The sequence below is a fragment of the Cervus elaphus genome, chromosome 29, assembly GCF_910594005.1.
Source record: "Cervus elaphus chromosome 29, mCerEla1.1, whole genome shotgun sequence".
Classification (NCBI taxonomy): Eukaryota; Metazoa; Chordata; class Mammalia; order Artiodactyla; family Cervidae; genus Cervus; species Cervus elaphus.
This window is the reverse complement of record NC_057843.1, coordinates 42,084,678-42,098,551: the sequence shown is the minus strand read 5'-3', so window position 1 is coordinate 42,098,551 and position 13,874 is coordinate 42,084,678. Positions and strand designations below refer to the sequence as shown.

Genomic DNA, 13,874 nt, shown 5'->3' with positions numbered 1-13,874 from the left:
ATGTGGACATGGTCAGTCAAAAACGCTCCTGATTCAAAATTTTCTCAGTGTGAGAAATATTAAAAAGACTGGAGAAAGGGATTCCCTGTAAGATAGCTCTGAGAATAGAGACCTGGGTGGAGAGGAAACTCACTGGGCATCTTCCCTCTTCCTCCCTCCTCCACTCCCGCAGGAGCCCTGTCGCCACCTCCGGTGTGTCCGGCGGTGCGGACAGAGCCTCAGGCTGTCTGGCCTGCAGAGAGACCTCCTCTTTCTTGGCCATGACATAGGCTTTCATGGCCACAGGACATTTATCCCAGAGACATGGCATTTCCTCCATATCTGACTCCCCTGCAGGGTGGACCATCTCCCGGGGTGTCCAGGGGCTCCTGCAGCACCCTGCAGAGGGGCGGAGGCAGGGAACAGGGAGCAGAAACCGTGACTGGGAGAGCTGGCAGGTGCCTGAGTGAGAGGTGGGGGCTGCCGCCGTGCCATCAGCTGCTCCCGAGGACCACAGAGGCCCACACTCGACGTGTCAGTCTTTTCAGATCCTGGGAGGAGAATCCGAGCTCCGCTGAGTGTTCAGTTACAGGAGTCTGTGCTGTTCCGGCAGCACCCTCGTTCTCGTCCTATTGGGACCCTGTGCTCCTCAGACTGCCCTGACACCCCAGACGCTTTCGGGGCCGTGTTTCCTTTCTCTCACCTTCACGCGCTCCTCCTCTGTTTAAAAATGTCTTCTACCGTGGAAACCTCTGATCTCTGAAACTCTGCCTTGCACTCTTCTGCACACAGAGAGGAAACTCCCGGAGGACAGGGTGGGCTGTTGCTTAGATTCTGGGCCTCCCCGCCCAGCACTCTGAGAGCTCCTGCACACAGTGGATGTGCTTGCTCCTCACAGAGCTTCTCGGTGGCCCCAGTGGCCTCAGGCATGTTTCACATGTGTTCGCCCTCCTGGAAGCAGAATCCACCCCCTTCTTTGTATCCTCTCTCTCCCCATTCTCCCTCTTGGCTCCTTTGATCTGATCCTGACCAACAGTCCCCTCCCGATTTTCCCCCACAGATACCTTTGCACCTTTGCATCCCACATTGGCATTGACATTTCACAGGCCTTTGAACCAAGCCTGCTCCTGGCTTCAAAGACCAACTTCAGGTTCACTTTATTATGCAACGCCTTCACCCTACAAAGAAAAGTGACCTTGACAGATTACTCCAGGACCAAATGACCAAAAAAAAAAAAAAAATTCCTTGGGAGAGAAGTGGGCTGTAGCATCTTCCCTGTCTTGTGGACAAGAGTGTTGTTAGTTAGCCAGCATCGGCAGAACTTGTGTTTTGAAGGCTGGATTTCATCTTGCCCTCCTGGCCACACAGTTGTTGTGCTTTCCCAGAGCCTTGGTCAGTCTCTCCTGTGTGTGTGTCTTGGAACCTCCTCTTACGGCAGGGCTCCGCAGCATCAAAGACTAGATCCTTTGTCTCTCAAAGCACTGGGCAGGTTGCCTCACACACACAGGTGCTCAGTAAATTTACTGCTCTGAACATGAGTGGCAGGGGAAGGTGGCGGGTGTGGTGATGCCCCTTGTCCACTGTCACGGTCACCACTAAATAGTGTGAACAGTAGGCCCACTGCCGTCTCAGTCATCAGGCTTCTGCACCAGCTCTGCTTTAGCTCAGAAAACCCACCCATTCCCTTGATTGGGTTGTGAGCTTGCTTTCTTGGAGTTGGATGAGTGCTCAGAGGCCCCAGGCCTTCCCTTGTGGCTCAGCTGGTAGAGAATCCGCCTGCAATGCTGAAGACCAGGGTTCGATCCCTGCGTTGGAAAGATCCCCTGGAGAAGGCTACCCACTCCAGTACTTTGGCCTGGAGAATTCCATGGACTGTTTAGTCCAAGGGGTTGCAAAGAGTCTGACAATACTGAGCAACTTTCACTTTCGGAGGGCCCAGGCATCAGCTCACTGACTTTTCTTCCCTGTATAGCAATGTTAGGAGCTGATTAGTGTGGACATTGGGTTGCCTTGTGGAAAAGACTGCTGAAAACAGGAAGCTGAGGACCCAGGTGGCTCAGTGGTCAAGAATCCACTTATCAGTACAGGAGATGCAGGAGACATAGGTTTGATCCCTGGTTTGGGAAGATCCCCTGGAGGAGGAGATGGCTACCCACTCCAGTGTTCCTGCCTGGAAAATATCATGGCTAGAGGAGCCTGGAGGGCTACGGTTAATGGGGCTGCACAGTTGTTCCATGTTGTTCCAGCAAGTGGCACCCCGCTGTCTCCTCCAGATTCTATGACATGTCATCAAACAACTTTGTCTTTTCTTAAGACCTAATGTTCCTTAAAAAAAAAAAAATAATGGAGCAACAGCTTGTGCTTCTGCTGTACCTTCCTACCATTCAGCACGTGATAGTGGTTGGCAGGTAATTTTGAAATCTCAGACTTAGCAGTGTACAATTCTGCCTGGCTGGTAACCCTTAAAACCAGATGCTCAGAAGGACAAGCACCACACAAGGGGTGGGATTGTAAAGAAAAATAAAACCCAGGGTACATAAATCCACTGCTTACGTGAGATGGCTGTGAATCATAAATTTTAGTTTCCTCTGTGATCTTTCATATAGAAAATGGTGGGGTTTGGTTTTGTCATTGAAAAGGGAGTGTGGCTCCAGATTTGAACATAAAGGACTCAAAGCGCAACAACTCTGGGAATCTCGACACTAGCCAAGAGCGGGAGAGAAGGCCTTCACACACCTTAAAATGAATTACTGGTTAACTGCCATTAATATGCCATGGGCCCGGAGACCAGCATATAACACTGCGGGATCGATAAGGGTATTTATCATGTGTGGGTATTGATCTTTCAGGAAGGAGTGAATCATATTTCACGCTGCATATGTTAGTGCAAAAAAAAAAAAAAGTAGCAGTGGGAATGGGAAGCCTTATCAAAGAACTGGATGTGTGGATGGTAGATAAATATACAGCGCTGTAAATCGGAGCACTGCAGTGAGAAGACATCAGGTCTGTAGGCGGCGTGTCTGCAGCGTCTCTGTTGGCCGATTGCTGCTGGTCATTTTTCCAGAAGACATGCTTCACCAGGCCTCCTTGCTTTCCTAGCTGTAGAATCCACACCTCCTGATCTTTCTTCCTTACAGCACACATGAGGATTCTCCCAGTCATAAGTAACAACACTTAAGGCAACTGGCTTCATGCTTCTGTTTGCATCTTGGCAGAAGACATAGGGGTTGATAATTCCTATAAAGCATGACTGGTTAAGGAAACGACCCCGTTTGCTTGGAACAAGGCCACTGTGCTCTCTATTATTAATGAATATACTTGGTAAGTCACCTTGGCCAGTTTGTATTCTAGAATAACGAAGAGGGAGATCCAGCTTAAGAGTTTTCAGCAGCCTCAGATGTGTCCTTCTCAGTATACTGCTCTGGTCTTCCCAGTTAGTCATAGTGGCCATGCCGCTTCCAGTCCCTGTCACAGCCGCAGTCAGGGGGCTTGATACAGATGAGTGCATTCAGCTCAGGTGTATGGAGCCAGCTGTCAACGTTTACTGCTCTTTTTATTTCTTTCTGAGATTTGGAAAATAGGAGTAGCCTGTTGGGAGTTTGTGCAAGGAACACCGCTTTTTGAATATATATACGCATACATGTGTATACATATGTACCATTTCAAATTTTGTATGCTTCATTTATACATTTTGTGGCTTATGAATTGGAAGTCTTTCGTGTTTATCATCAATTACTAGTGACACTTAGCCTGACTCACTAGTGTGACTCAGAAGACACCTCAGTGGTGAAGGACTGTTTCCGGTAACTCTGGAGAACTCTGCTGTAACCCAGGTTGGAGAGATGGCATATCCTGTTTGCATCCTTACCCTGGGTGAGGGCTGCACGTTCCTCCTTGGGCTGGAGTCCGTAAAGCATGACCACTCCGCAGTGGAGCGAGGATCTGAAAGGGGATCCGGGGGCATCTCTGGTCCCTGGGTGACAGGTAGTTAGTAGTGTGACGGTGGTTTGAAGGGCGTTCCCACAACAGCAGACGTGCCAGTGTTCTTCATGTGGTTCCTTTTTCCTGTTACTGCAGCTTCCCTCTGCAACCTTTTAGTTACCTCTTCAAGTCTGGCGTGTTTAAAGAGTCTTAGCCGTTTTGGTCTATAGACCATGTACACATACATACACAGAGGAGACTGTTCTAGCCTAGTCTGTTCTTTTACCTCCTTGTTTTGAATTCATCTTTTGTTCTTGGACCAGATTAACTTTCCTAAAACATTTTAATGTTATTCCCTTGCTCTAAAAGGGCTTCCCTTGTGGCTCTGATGGTAAAGTATCCACCCGCAATGCGGGAGACCTGGGTTCTGATCCCTGTGTTGGGAAGATCCCCTGGAGGAGGGCATGGCAACCCACTCCTTGCAGGCAACCCATGCAAGTATTCTTGCATGGAGAATTTTATGGACAGAGGAGCCTGGTGGCCTACAGCCCATGGGGTTGCAAAGAGTTAGACACGACTGAGCGGCTAAGCACAGCTTGCTCTGAAAACTCATCGACTCCCTGGAACTTGAGGGGCAATCAGAAGCCCTTGTCTGGATTCACAGACAAGGCCTTCCACAGTTTGTCCCTAAGTAACTTTCCAGCCTCAGCATCTCTTGTCCCCTGACATGAACGCTGTGCTCCAGCCAGGCTTATCTGCTCAGTGTCCCTGGAAAAGGACATGTCTTGTCCTTTTCCTCTTTCATGATCATGTTGACACTGTTCTCTCTTGATTGCCTCCCTGCCCCCACCATCTCTGAATCACCTCCATCTTTGCTGATGGTGACGTCTGCCTATACTGTCATTGTGGCCATTGGATTATTGGTTTGTAGGATTCTTGGTCTTAATACATAACTTTCCCAAATAGATAACTCACTCTTAAGAAGAAATGAAGCATTTTGAAAATTTCTTTGTGCCTTTTGCAACACCTGGACATGGTTGTTATGTGATGACTAATCAAAAAAATCAAATATAAGTACCAGCATACACCTTAAGGTCAAGAATAAATGATTTCTGCACTACCTGCTCCTCTTGATAATCCAGAAGCCTGATGAGGAATAGTATAGTTTGTCAAAGCCCCGGTGTGGGCCATGAAAGTTAGACCCATCTGGCAGCAGTATCCACAGAGCACCTACAGCTTGTGATCCAAGCTCTGCAGTGATTTCTGTAGTAGCCCAACTTCTCCATTCAGTGGAATTAATTTGTATGCTCTCGTTTGATAGCCAGTCAGCACTGTCACAATAATTCAGTCACTGGTTTTTTTAGGGTAATTTATGGAGCAGTTGCTTTGAATCGTGAGACCAGTGGTTCTTGAGCTTTTGAGTGTATAAGAACCTATTGAAGTCTTTGTTAAAACTCAGGTGCTTGGCCAGCCCTCAGAATTTCTGATTCTGTGGGTCTGGGGTGGGTCTGAGAATGTTCTTCTCTATAAGTTCCCAGGTGGTGCCTGTGCCGCTGAGCACCACTGGATTAGACATGTGTAGTTTCCTGGGTGTTTATTGCAGCCCTGGGAAATGCCCACCTACTGGTAATGGGCACATCAAGGCTGAGAAGCATGAAGCTGTTGTTTTAAGTAAAGTTTTAATTTGAATCTTTAAAATACAATTTGGGGGGTTATAAAACACAGAATTTGGTAGTTCCTCATGTCCCTGGGGTGGCTGCCCTTTCCCAGTGCTTTTTAAAAGGTCACTTTTTAGGAGCGTTTAAACATTTTAAGTCTAAAATTTTTAGGCATTTACTCTTATAAAGCTCAAGTGATTTTTATTATGTGAATATTGGTATGAATCAAAAGTTTTCCAACGTATGTCTTAATTTATTCTTAAAGCTCAATATACTTTGAAAGAGGGGATAAAATATGGTAAGTGGAAAGGTGATGGCGTTTTAATGAATTACTGTCGTCTGTAGCAAAACAAATCCTTTCTTTGATCTGATATAGCATTTTATTTGAGGTTTTGTCTGAAGTTTATTGAAGCCATTCTTGTTACCTTGAGGATTATTACTGACAACATTTTGTTGCTGGATAAACTGAGGCTTGATTAAAGGTCCTGAGTAGGGTTATGATGTAGAACCTCTTGAACCTGTGCCCTGATCCGAGAATGCTGGTGTCTTTGGGTTTCTGTTTAATTCTTTACTTCCTGTTATATTTTGTTTTCTTTATGAAGAAGCTTTAGTTTTCAAGGGCAGGCCCGGGGGGTACCCAGTGCTTTTAACTCCAGAGACAGGGATGAGCATCTGAAATGCCTTCCTAAATCCTATGAAATTGTGTGTGGGTGTCCCACTAATGCTTATGACTGGATGGTAAGAAGGTCATTCATTCCTTTTTTTTAAGTAACCATATAGTTGACCATTTTTTGCCAAACTTGTATTGATTTTAACAATGAAGTTCAACAGTAAAGACATGACATTGAAAGCAGAAGAACTAGATACTGAAAACCACATATTTGCCACTAAACTGTGTTTAAAATAAGAGAAAGGACCGAGGGAAGTTCAGAAGGTGGGAAGGGCACGTGCCTTCTCCAGACTGGAGTAGAATAATGGGATTGGAGCTTCTCATCTCCTTAGTTGGGAGGATGAGGCGGGAGGAAGGCAAGAGATGTTGTAAGATGGTAGCCCTGACGAGGCATCTCCAGGAGCCTGCAGTGAACAAGTTTGGTATCCTAGCAGAGAATAGACTTCAGTGCTAACTGTAAAATGAGGCTGTAAAATACATTTTGTTGTAGCTCTCTCCCGAACCTTCCAGAGAGTGCACGTTTAGTCATGCCTTCCGCACGTTCAGCCGGACGACCCGTTCTGAGCACCTGCTGTGGACCATGTATTACTGGTCTTGGGAATTTCTCCTCATGAGCTTCCCCCTGCCGGCATGTGCTCAACCCTTCTCTGTGTTTTAAAAATGAAATAACAACTTATTACTCCTTGGAGCTTCTGGTCTTTTCTCATATTTGTTTTGATGCTAGGCTACTTGGAAAAAAACCTGTTCATTGATCCTTGCTGCAGATTCTTACCCCCGTGTATCTGGCAGTGTGCTCAGTACGAGGATGCACGGTGAGCGAGGGGTGGTGGGGGGCGCCGCTCGCTGGGTATCCCTTCTCACCAGAGCGAAGGCTCGTCACCATATTCACAGAGCCTACTTGCTCTTTATGTCTCGCAGGCGTCTTCTCTCACTGTGCTAAAACCACAAGGCCCTAAAGGCCCAGCTGTCTGTGGATCTTTTCCAGAACTAATTTTGCTTGATCTCTTAGCAGTGGTGGACACTGTGGCCTGCCCTCCTTGGTCCCTGTCGACTTTGTCATCTGTGACATTACATTCTCTCCTCTGTCTTTGGGCTTCTGGCCTTGGTGCTCTTTTCTCCTTTCGTAACATACTCTTCCCTACCCCTTCCTCCTGCTCTCCCCAGATGCAGTCCGCATCTCAGGGCGGTGACTCCTGAATCTCAATCTCCCATGAGTGCCAAGTGCTGAGTGTCTCAGCCTCACTCATCTCCCCATGTGTGTGCCCTTCGGGCCCCGTGATGAAGCAGAACTTACCCTTGGTCTCCGCTGCCGCCTAGGTCTCCTGCTCTTCCTCTTCTCCTGCGTCTCAGTTCCTGACGCCCCTGGGTCCTGAGTTCTGTTGCGTTCCCCGCCCCCTCTGCCCCGTGTCCCTGGCACAGCCTTCCCCCACTATTTGCAGACGGCTGTGTCTCTCCCTGACTGCTTCAGCGGCTCCCTGTTGACTCTCCTGCCTCTGACCTGCCTTCCCTCACTTGTCTTGAGAACTGCTCCCCAGCTGAATCACCCCACAGTGCAGCTGTGTGCTCCTTTGCTCAGAAGCCCTCAGTGGTTTCCACCGCACCCTGGCGAGAGCTGAGCGAGCCGCCTCAGGCTCCCCCTCGCCTGTCTACAGCCCGCCTGTCACCTTGGCCCTCTGTTGCTCTTTTCTTACCCAATTCTTCACCCCAAGGGCCGGTCCATCACCGCAGAGTCCCCCAGTTCCCTGCGTCCATCCCTGCATCCTCGCTGCCCTGTCTTAGGTTTTCTCTTTTTCTTCTGCTCATGCTCAGTCATGTCCGGCTCAGAGACACCATGGACTGTAGCCCGCCAGGCTCCTCTGTCCATGGGATTTCCCAGGCAAGAATACTGAATCAGGTTGCCAGGTCTTCCTCCAGGGGATCTTCCCGACCCAGCGATCAAACCCATGTCTCCTGCATTGGCAGGTAATTCTTTATCACTGAGCCACCGGGAAAGCCTGTTTTTCTCATTTTCACCTATTTTCTGCTCCTCTATTTATTTATTTGGATGTGCCAGATGAGAAGGCAGTGGCACCCCACTCCAGTACTCTTGCCTGGAAAAATCCCATGGACGGAGGAGCCTGGTGGGCTGTGGTCCATGGGGTCGCTAGGAGTCGGACACAACTGAGCGACTTCACTTTCTCTTTTCACTTTCATGCATTGGAGAAGGAAATGGCAACCCACTCCAGTGTTCTTGCCTGGAGAATCCCAGGGACAGGAGAACCTGGTGGGCTGCCGTCTTTGGGGTCGCACAGAGTCGGACACGTCTGAAGCGACTTAGCAGTAGCAGTAGCAGCCAGATAATAGTTACGGCACATGGAATCTTTTTATTTGCAGCATATGAAATCTTTAGCTATGGCGTGCAAACTCTTAGTTGTGGCATGTGGGATCTAGTTCCCTGACCAGGTATCAAACCCATGTCCCCTGCATTGGGAGTGTGGAATGTTAGCCACTGGGCCACCAGGGAAGTCCCCTGCTCCTCTTTTAGAGTGAAACTCAAGTGCAGTTTTTGTTTTTATTTAATGGCAGTCTCTATAATTCCTTTCTAGGCTGTGTGTCATCTTTCTAGCCTTTGAGATTGCATAAATGTTCATAGGTATTTCTGCATGAGGGTCCTTGTTATAGTTTGTAATCCCATCATTTATCCTAAACTGTGGATTCCACGTGGGCAGGGGCATCCTAATACCCTGTAGCCATCTAAGGCACCTGGCCAACTCTTAGAACATTGTTTAATAAAAAGTTGTTGGAAAGATGACTTAGGAGTCCATTCAGTTGTTGATTGGAATTGACGGTTTAACATCTAGACCCTGTGCTGCAAACTTCAACCTGTGGGTCACTTGGGCTTGTTGCCTGTATTTGTGAATAAAGTTTTATTGCAATGCAAGCACCCAGCAGCCTGTATGTTCCACAACAGAACGGCCACAAAGTCTAAGATAGACACTAACTGACCTTTTACGGAAGTTTGTCTCCCAGGTCTATACCATTATCCAGACTCAGGATAAAGAAACCAATGTTTGCTTAAACTCTCAGCCTCTTGCTTTGCGTTCAGACATACTGATGTGGACAGACACATAGAAAAGGCATCTAGATTTTATTATTACTTTATTTAAAGTTACGTACAATTAATTTTGTTCTAAGACTTGCAGATAGCCAACTTAGCTAGATTTGATCTCTGATTTCTTGACATTAGGGTAGGAAATTTCTCTGTAGAAGTTAAACGTGGTCAGGCTTTAGGTAATTAAAATGACCCCTGCCTAAAATATTTTTGGCGTTCTCAGTAAAAATAATCACCAGTGTCTGTCGGCTGTGCTGCCCCCATTACTCCAGCCTTCGAAACTCTCCTGTTTTCTGGCCACAGGGCACGCAGCACGTTCCGGAGCCTTGCTCTGAAGCTCTGTGGATCTTGAGGACGGAGGCCGTATGTTGGCAAGGTGTACAGGTAGAATTTTGTGGTCCTGAAACTGATACCCGCTCGTCGTGTTCTTTCTTTCTAGAGGGACGGATGGTCATCCAGGATATTCCTGCTGTCACCAGCAGAGGGCATGTGGAGAACACACCTGAGCTCGTTTCCGACCCCACCTACTACAGCAGCTTCTACCAGCCGTCTCTGTTTCCGTACTACAACAATCTCTACAACTACCCGCAGTACTCCATGGCCTTGGCTGCTGACTCCTCTGCTGGGGACGTGGGAAACCCCCTTGGGGGCTCCCCTGTGAAGAACAGCCTCCGGAGCCTCCCAGCGCCTTACATGCCTGGCCAGGCAGGAAACCAGTGGCAGGTAGGTTGTTACCCAGAGAGGTTACTGGATGTTTGAAACCGCACACATGCACATATACCCAAACCAGCACACGTGTGTGCCATTATGCAAGACGTGTAGAAAGTTTTCACTCTACCCATTACACCATTTAACCGCAGACATTGACTGAAAGGAATTGTTAAAAAAAAGATATGCATATATTTGTTTGCATTTTGAAATTTTACTTTCTCATACTTGAGTGTCACTTTGTGTAAACGCCCAGGGGCCAGAATCAGTTTCAAGTGGCTTGTGTGTGAGGCCTCACCTCCTCCAGCCTCGCCCTCACTGTGGAGAGCAGCTTAGAGAATGCTGGACTCAGCCTTCTGGGTGGGAGTAACCGAGGTGGTGGTTGCACCCTGGAAGGGAGATGCAGAGTGATCTGTGTGTTCGCATGGAAGAAAGGGGAGAGAAGAACTAGGTCCCTGCTGTGCTGGGCCACCTGGAGAGCATTTGTATCTGGGAATGGAGGTCAGTCTTTCATACACTACGTATGTGTTTCTGAAATAGTGTGCAATCAAGAGCTTTCAGTATTTGGGGTAAAACAAAGCATTTTGCATTATCAGGGAACGTTTATTCAGCGCTATTCCGCTTCTCAGTTTTCACCACTTCTCTCCTGCCGGTTTGTCAGCGGCATATTCAAGGCCTGGAAAGCATAGCATTCCCAGGCTGGATTAGCATGTTGTGAGAATGTGCACGCATAAGCACTTAGAATCAGTGCCTCCAAATCCCCTCCACCTGTAGAATACCAATTGTGCGAGAACTGTTCTCATTTTGGGTGCGTTTACTGTGTGTGGGCTTCCCACATCGATTCCAGCACACTGAGGTATATGTATCTGGGGGGTTTAGGGTAAGTCTTTGACCTTTTTATGCCCACTTCTAAAAAATGCGCATTGACATTTTCTTCTGAGCAATTCTGTTCCATTTTGTATTTGTTGGTGCGGAGAAGTTGTTGATACTCACTTCACCTCTTTTTTGGGCTCTCCCACTGGCTTTATGGATCTGACTTCCTTGTAATAGTCATGCGTCAGCTTTAATCCTCTGGGCTACTCATTTTTGTAAGTTTTTCATGAGTTTTACTTTTAGCATCATACTTTTAAAAAAGGTGTTGGAATTTACAGCTGATGCGAGTGTAAAGGAAATTCAGTGATTTATAATCCGCAGGCTGGAGTCCTGCAGGCCTTTCAAAGTGCCAGTTGGGTTTTATGATTTGGGACACGTTTTAGGTTGATTTCTGTTAGAGATGCTGTTCTAAGAAAGGAGAAAGAAGTGTCTTATTTGTTAAGCTGCTAAACAGATTTGTTTGTTGTGTAGTCGTTAAGTCGTGTCTGACTCTTTACGACACTGTGGACTATAACCCTCCAGGCTCCTCTGTCCATGGGATTCTCCAGGCAAAAATACTGGAGTGGGTTGCCACTTCCTTCTCCAGGGCATCTTCTCGACTGAGGGATCAAACCTGCGTCTCCTGCATTGCAGGTGGTCTCCTGCACGTAGGCCAGTTCTTCACTGCTGAGCCACCAGTGAAGCCCCATATATGTTATAAGGAAGCAGTAATTAAATAGAAACACCTAGCAATAATACTTAGAACCAATGTTTAAGGGCTAGGAAGTGAACAGCTCATTTGTTCACCAAGTCACTATGGCAGGGGCAAGGGGAATGGTGATCTGGGGCAGAGCCTCTGCCCACCTGGCTGTTCTGCTGCGTCAGGAGGGCGCCCTGGCTTTGCTCTGTGGACAGTGCCTTGCCCGTTCCTGGTGGAAGCTTCCCTGGAGGAGAGAGGGTGCAGTGGTCCTCCCGTCTCTGTAGCCATGCTTTCCTGTCTCCCTTGTGGAAGGTGTCCCGCAGCTGCGTCTGCAGGGCACTGAGCCGGTCTCCCTCACTGGACCTTCCCCCTTGGTCTGACCCTGGCTCCACCTGAAGGGCCTGAAGCTTAAGCAGCATCTCCACCATCTACTGTCTTGACTCTTGCTAAGATCAGACTTCCCTCCTCACTCTTCACCGGAGCAGTGACTTTGATGTTATCTTCCTTTCCTTGCTGCTTTGTGTATCAGTGTGTTTGTGGGGAACAGTGTGAAATGTCTTCAGAACAAAGAGCTCCTTTCTGGTTCCTAGAAAAGATCGATTCTAGTGGAGATTGTCATAATTTTCTAAAGCCAGACTTAGAAATTAGTGGGGAGGGTCCTGAATTGTTTACGAAAAGAAATCATTGACTTTTCATTGTAGACTGAGACTTCCTATGAGTCTCCCTATAAAGTCATGCAAGTCACAAGTAATTACTGAATACCTACTCAGTGAAAAGCCTATTTTAAAAAAAACTAGAGCATTCTCCAGGGCCAACGTCCCAGGACTCTTCCCTGATGATGCCCTGCACTCATGCCGAGAGCTGCTTTAATCTCTTCGGGTCTGCCTCCAGCCTCTGGAGATTTGTGGCCCAATCACGGGTTCCTGTCCTGTTGTGAAACAGGAATAACATTTGTGACACTGGAACAAACTCACGATGAATGGCTGGTTCCACTGACCAGCAGCTCAATTTCACTGCTGCATTTAATTGCCTGCAAAAGCTGTTTATTGCCTGGTGCACTCCTCCACGGCAACATTACCTTTTAAATAAACATGTTGTACCAGGTTGACAAAGGAGAGGTGCATATCACGGGAGCAGAAATAAATATGGGAGGACTCTGAGCTGTATCTGGGCTCTCCTTGCAGTCCCACGGCCAGCGCCCGCTGGATTAGATTTTCAGAAGCTTGTACCACCAGAGGTGGAGACTCCGGTTCCAGGAACAGTTGGGGTGTGGTCACATGGCAGCAGAGGTGACTCCTTCCTTCTGGTGGTTCTTTGGGGCTCAGTCTTAAGATGCGGTCATCTGTTTATGATTATCCACCTCACTGGAATGCATTCAATTATGAAATAATGATGCATTGAGGTCCCACTCTTTGCCAGGGATCTACCGCTGAGCCAAATGGACAAAAAGTCGAAAAATAAGTCTTGGGGAAAGGCTGTTACCACCTGGTATATGAGAATGGGGAATCATCTGTGTAGCCCTGAGTTTGAAACAGACACAGGCAGAGGGGAAATCAAGCCGACGGCTAGGCCTTGGTGCACAGAGAAAGGCGCCCCCTTGTGGGCTTTACTGGGATGGCCCTTCAGCACTTGCTGCTATGGGCCGGAGGACCCAGCAGGGCACTTGTAAAAGGCACTTTTTTTTTTTTTTAAATTTTACTTTAGAATATTGTATTGGCTTTGCCATACATTGACTTGAATCCGCCATGGGTGTACATGTGTCCCCATCCTGACCGCACCCCCATCCCATCCCTCTGGGTCATCCCAGTGCACCAGCCCCGAGCACCCTGTATCATGCATCGAACCTGGACTGGTGATTCGTTTCACATGTGATAATTTATATGTTTCAATGCCATTCTCCCACGTCATCCCGCCCTCGCCCTCTCCCACAGAGTCCGAAAGACTGTTCAATAGAAAAGGCGCCTTTTTTGACTGCTGCCCGCCTGCTGTGTTCGCCATCCTGTACTCAGCAGCCTGCCGGGGGGCCCTGGTTTTCACACTGCCTCCCCTTTTTATTAGTGTGGTTCGACATCAGAACAACCTGTCGGCTCAAAGAATGCTTCTGGAGCATGTGCATTGTGGGCACAGTTGGAGCACCTCCACTTCTGTGCCCTCGGGGTCCCCTGGGAGGGCCAGAGGTGGGGGTGAGGGATTGCAAGCCAAGGCTTAAACCTGGCTCCCGTTCCCAGGGAGACAATTATAACTAGCCATTAATTAAGCCATTAATTTTTGAAATTTCTAAATTTACAACAACAG

General features: G+C 47.9%; 1 protein-coding gene across 2 annotated transcripts in view; it reads left to right on the top strand.

Annotated features, from left to right (window-relative positions):
* The window catches only part of DMRT1 (doublesex and mab-3 related transcription factor 1), a 93,777-nt gene that overhangs the window by 25,758 nt on the left and 54,145 nt on the right, over positions 1-13,874 (top strand). For both annotated transcript variants that reach the window (XM_043891109.1, XM_043891108.1), the window contains exon 3: positions 9,759-10,042. In XM_043891109.1, the coding sequence (XP_043747044.1) occupies positions 9,759-10,042 (284 nt within the window). The remainder of the gene's footprint in view (positions 1-9,758; positions 10,043-13,874) is intronic.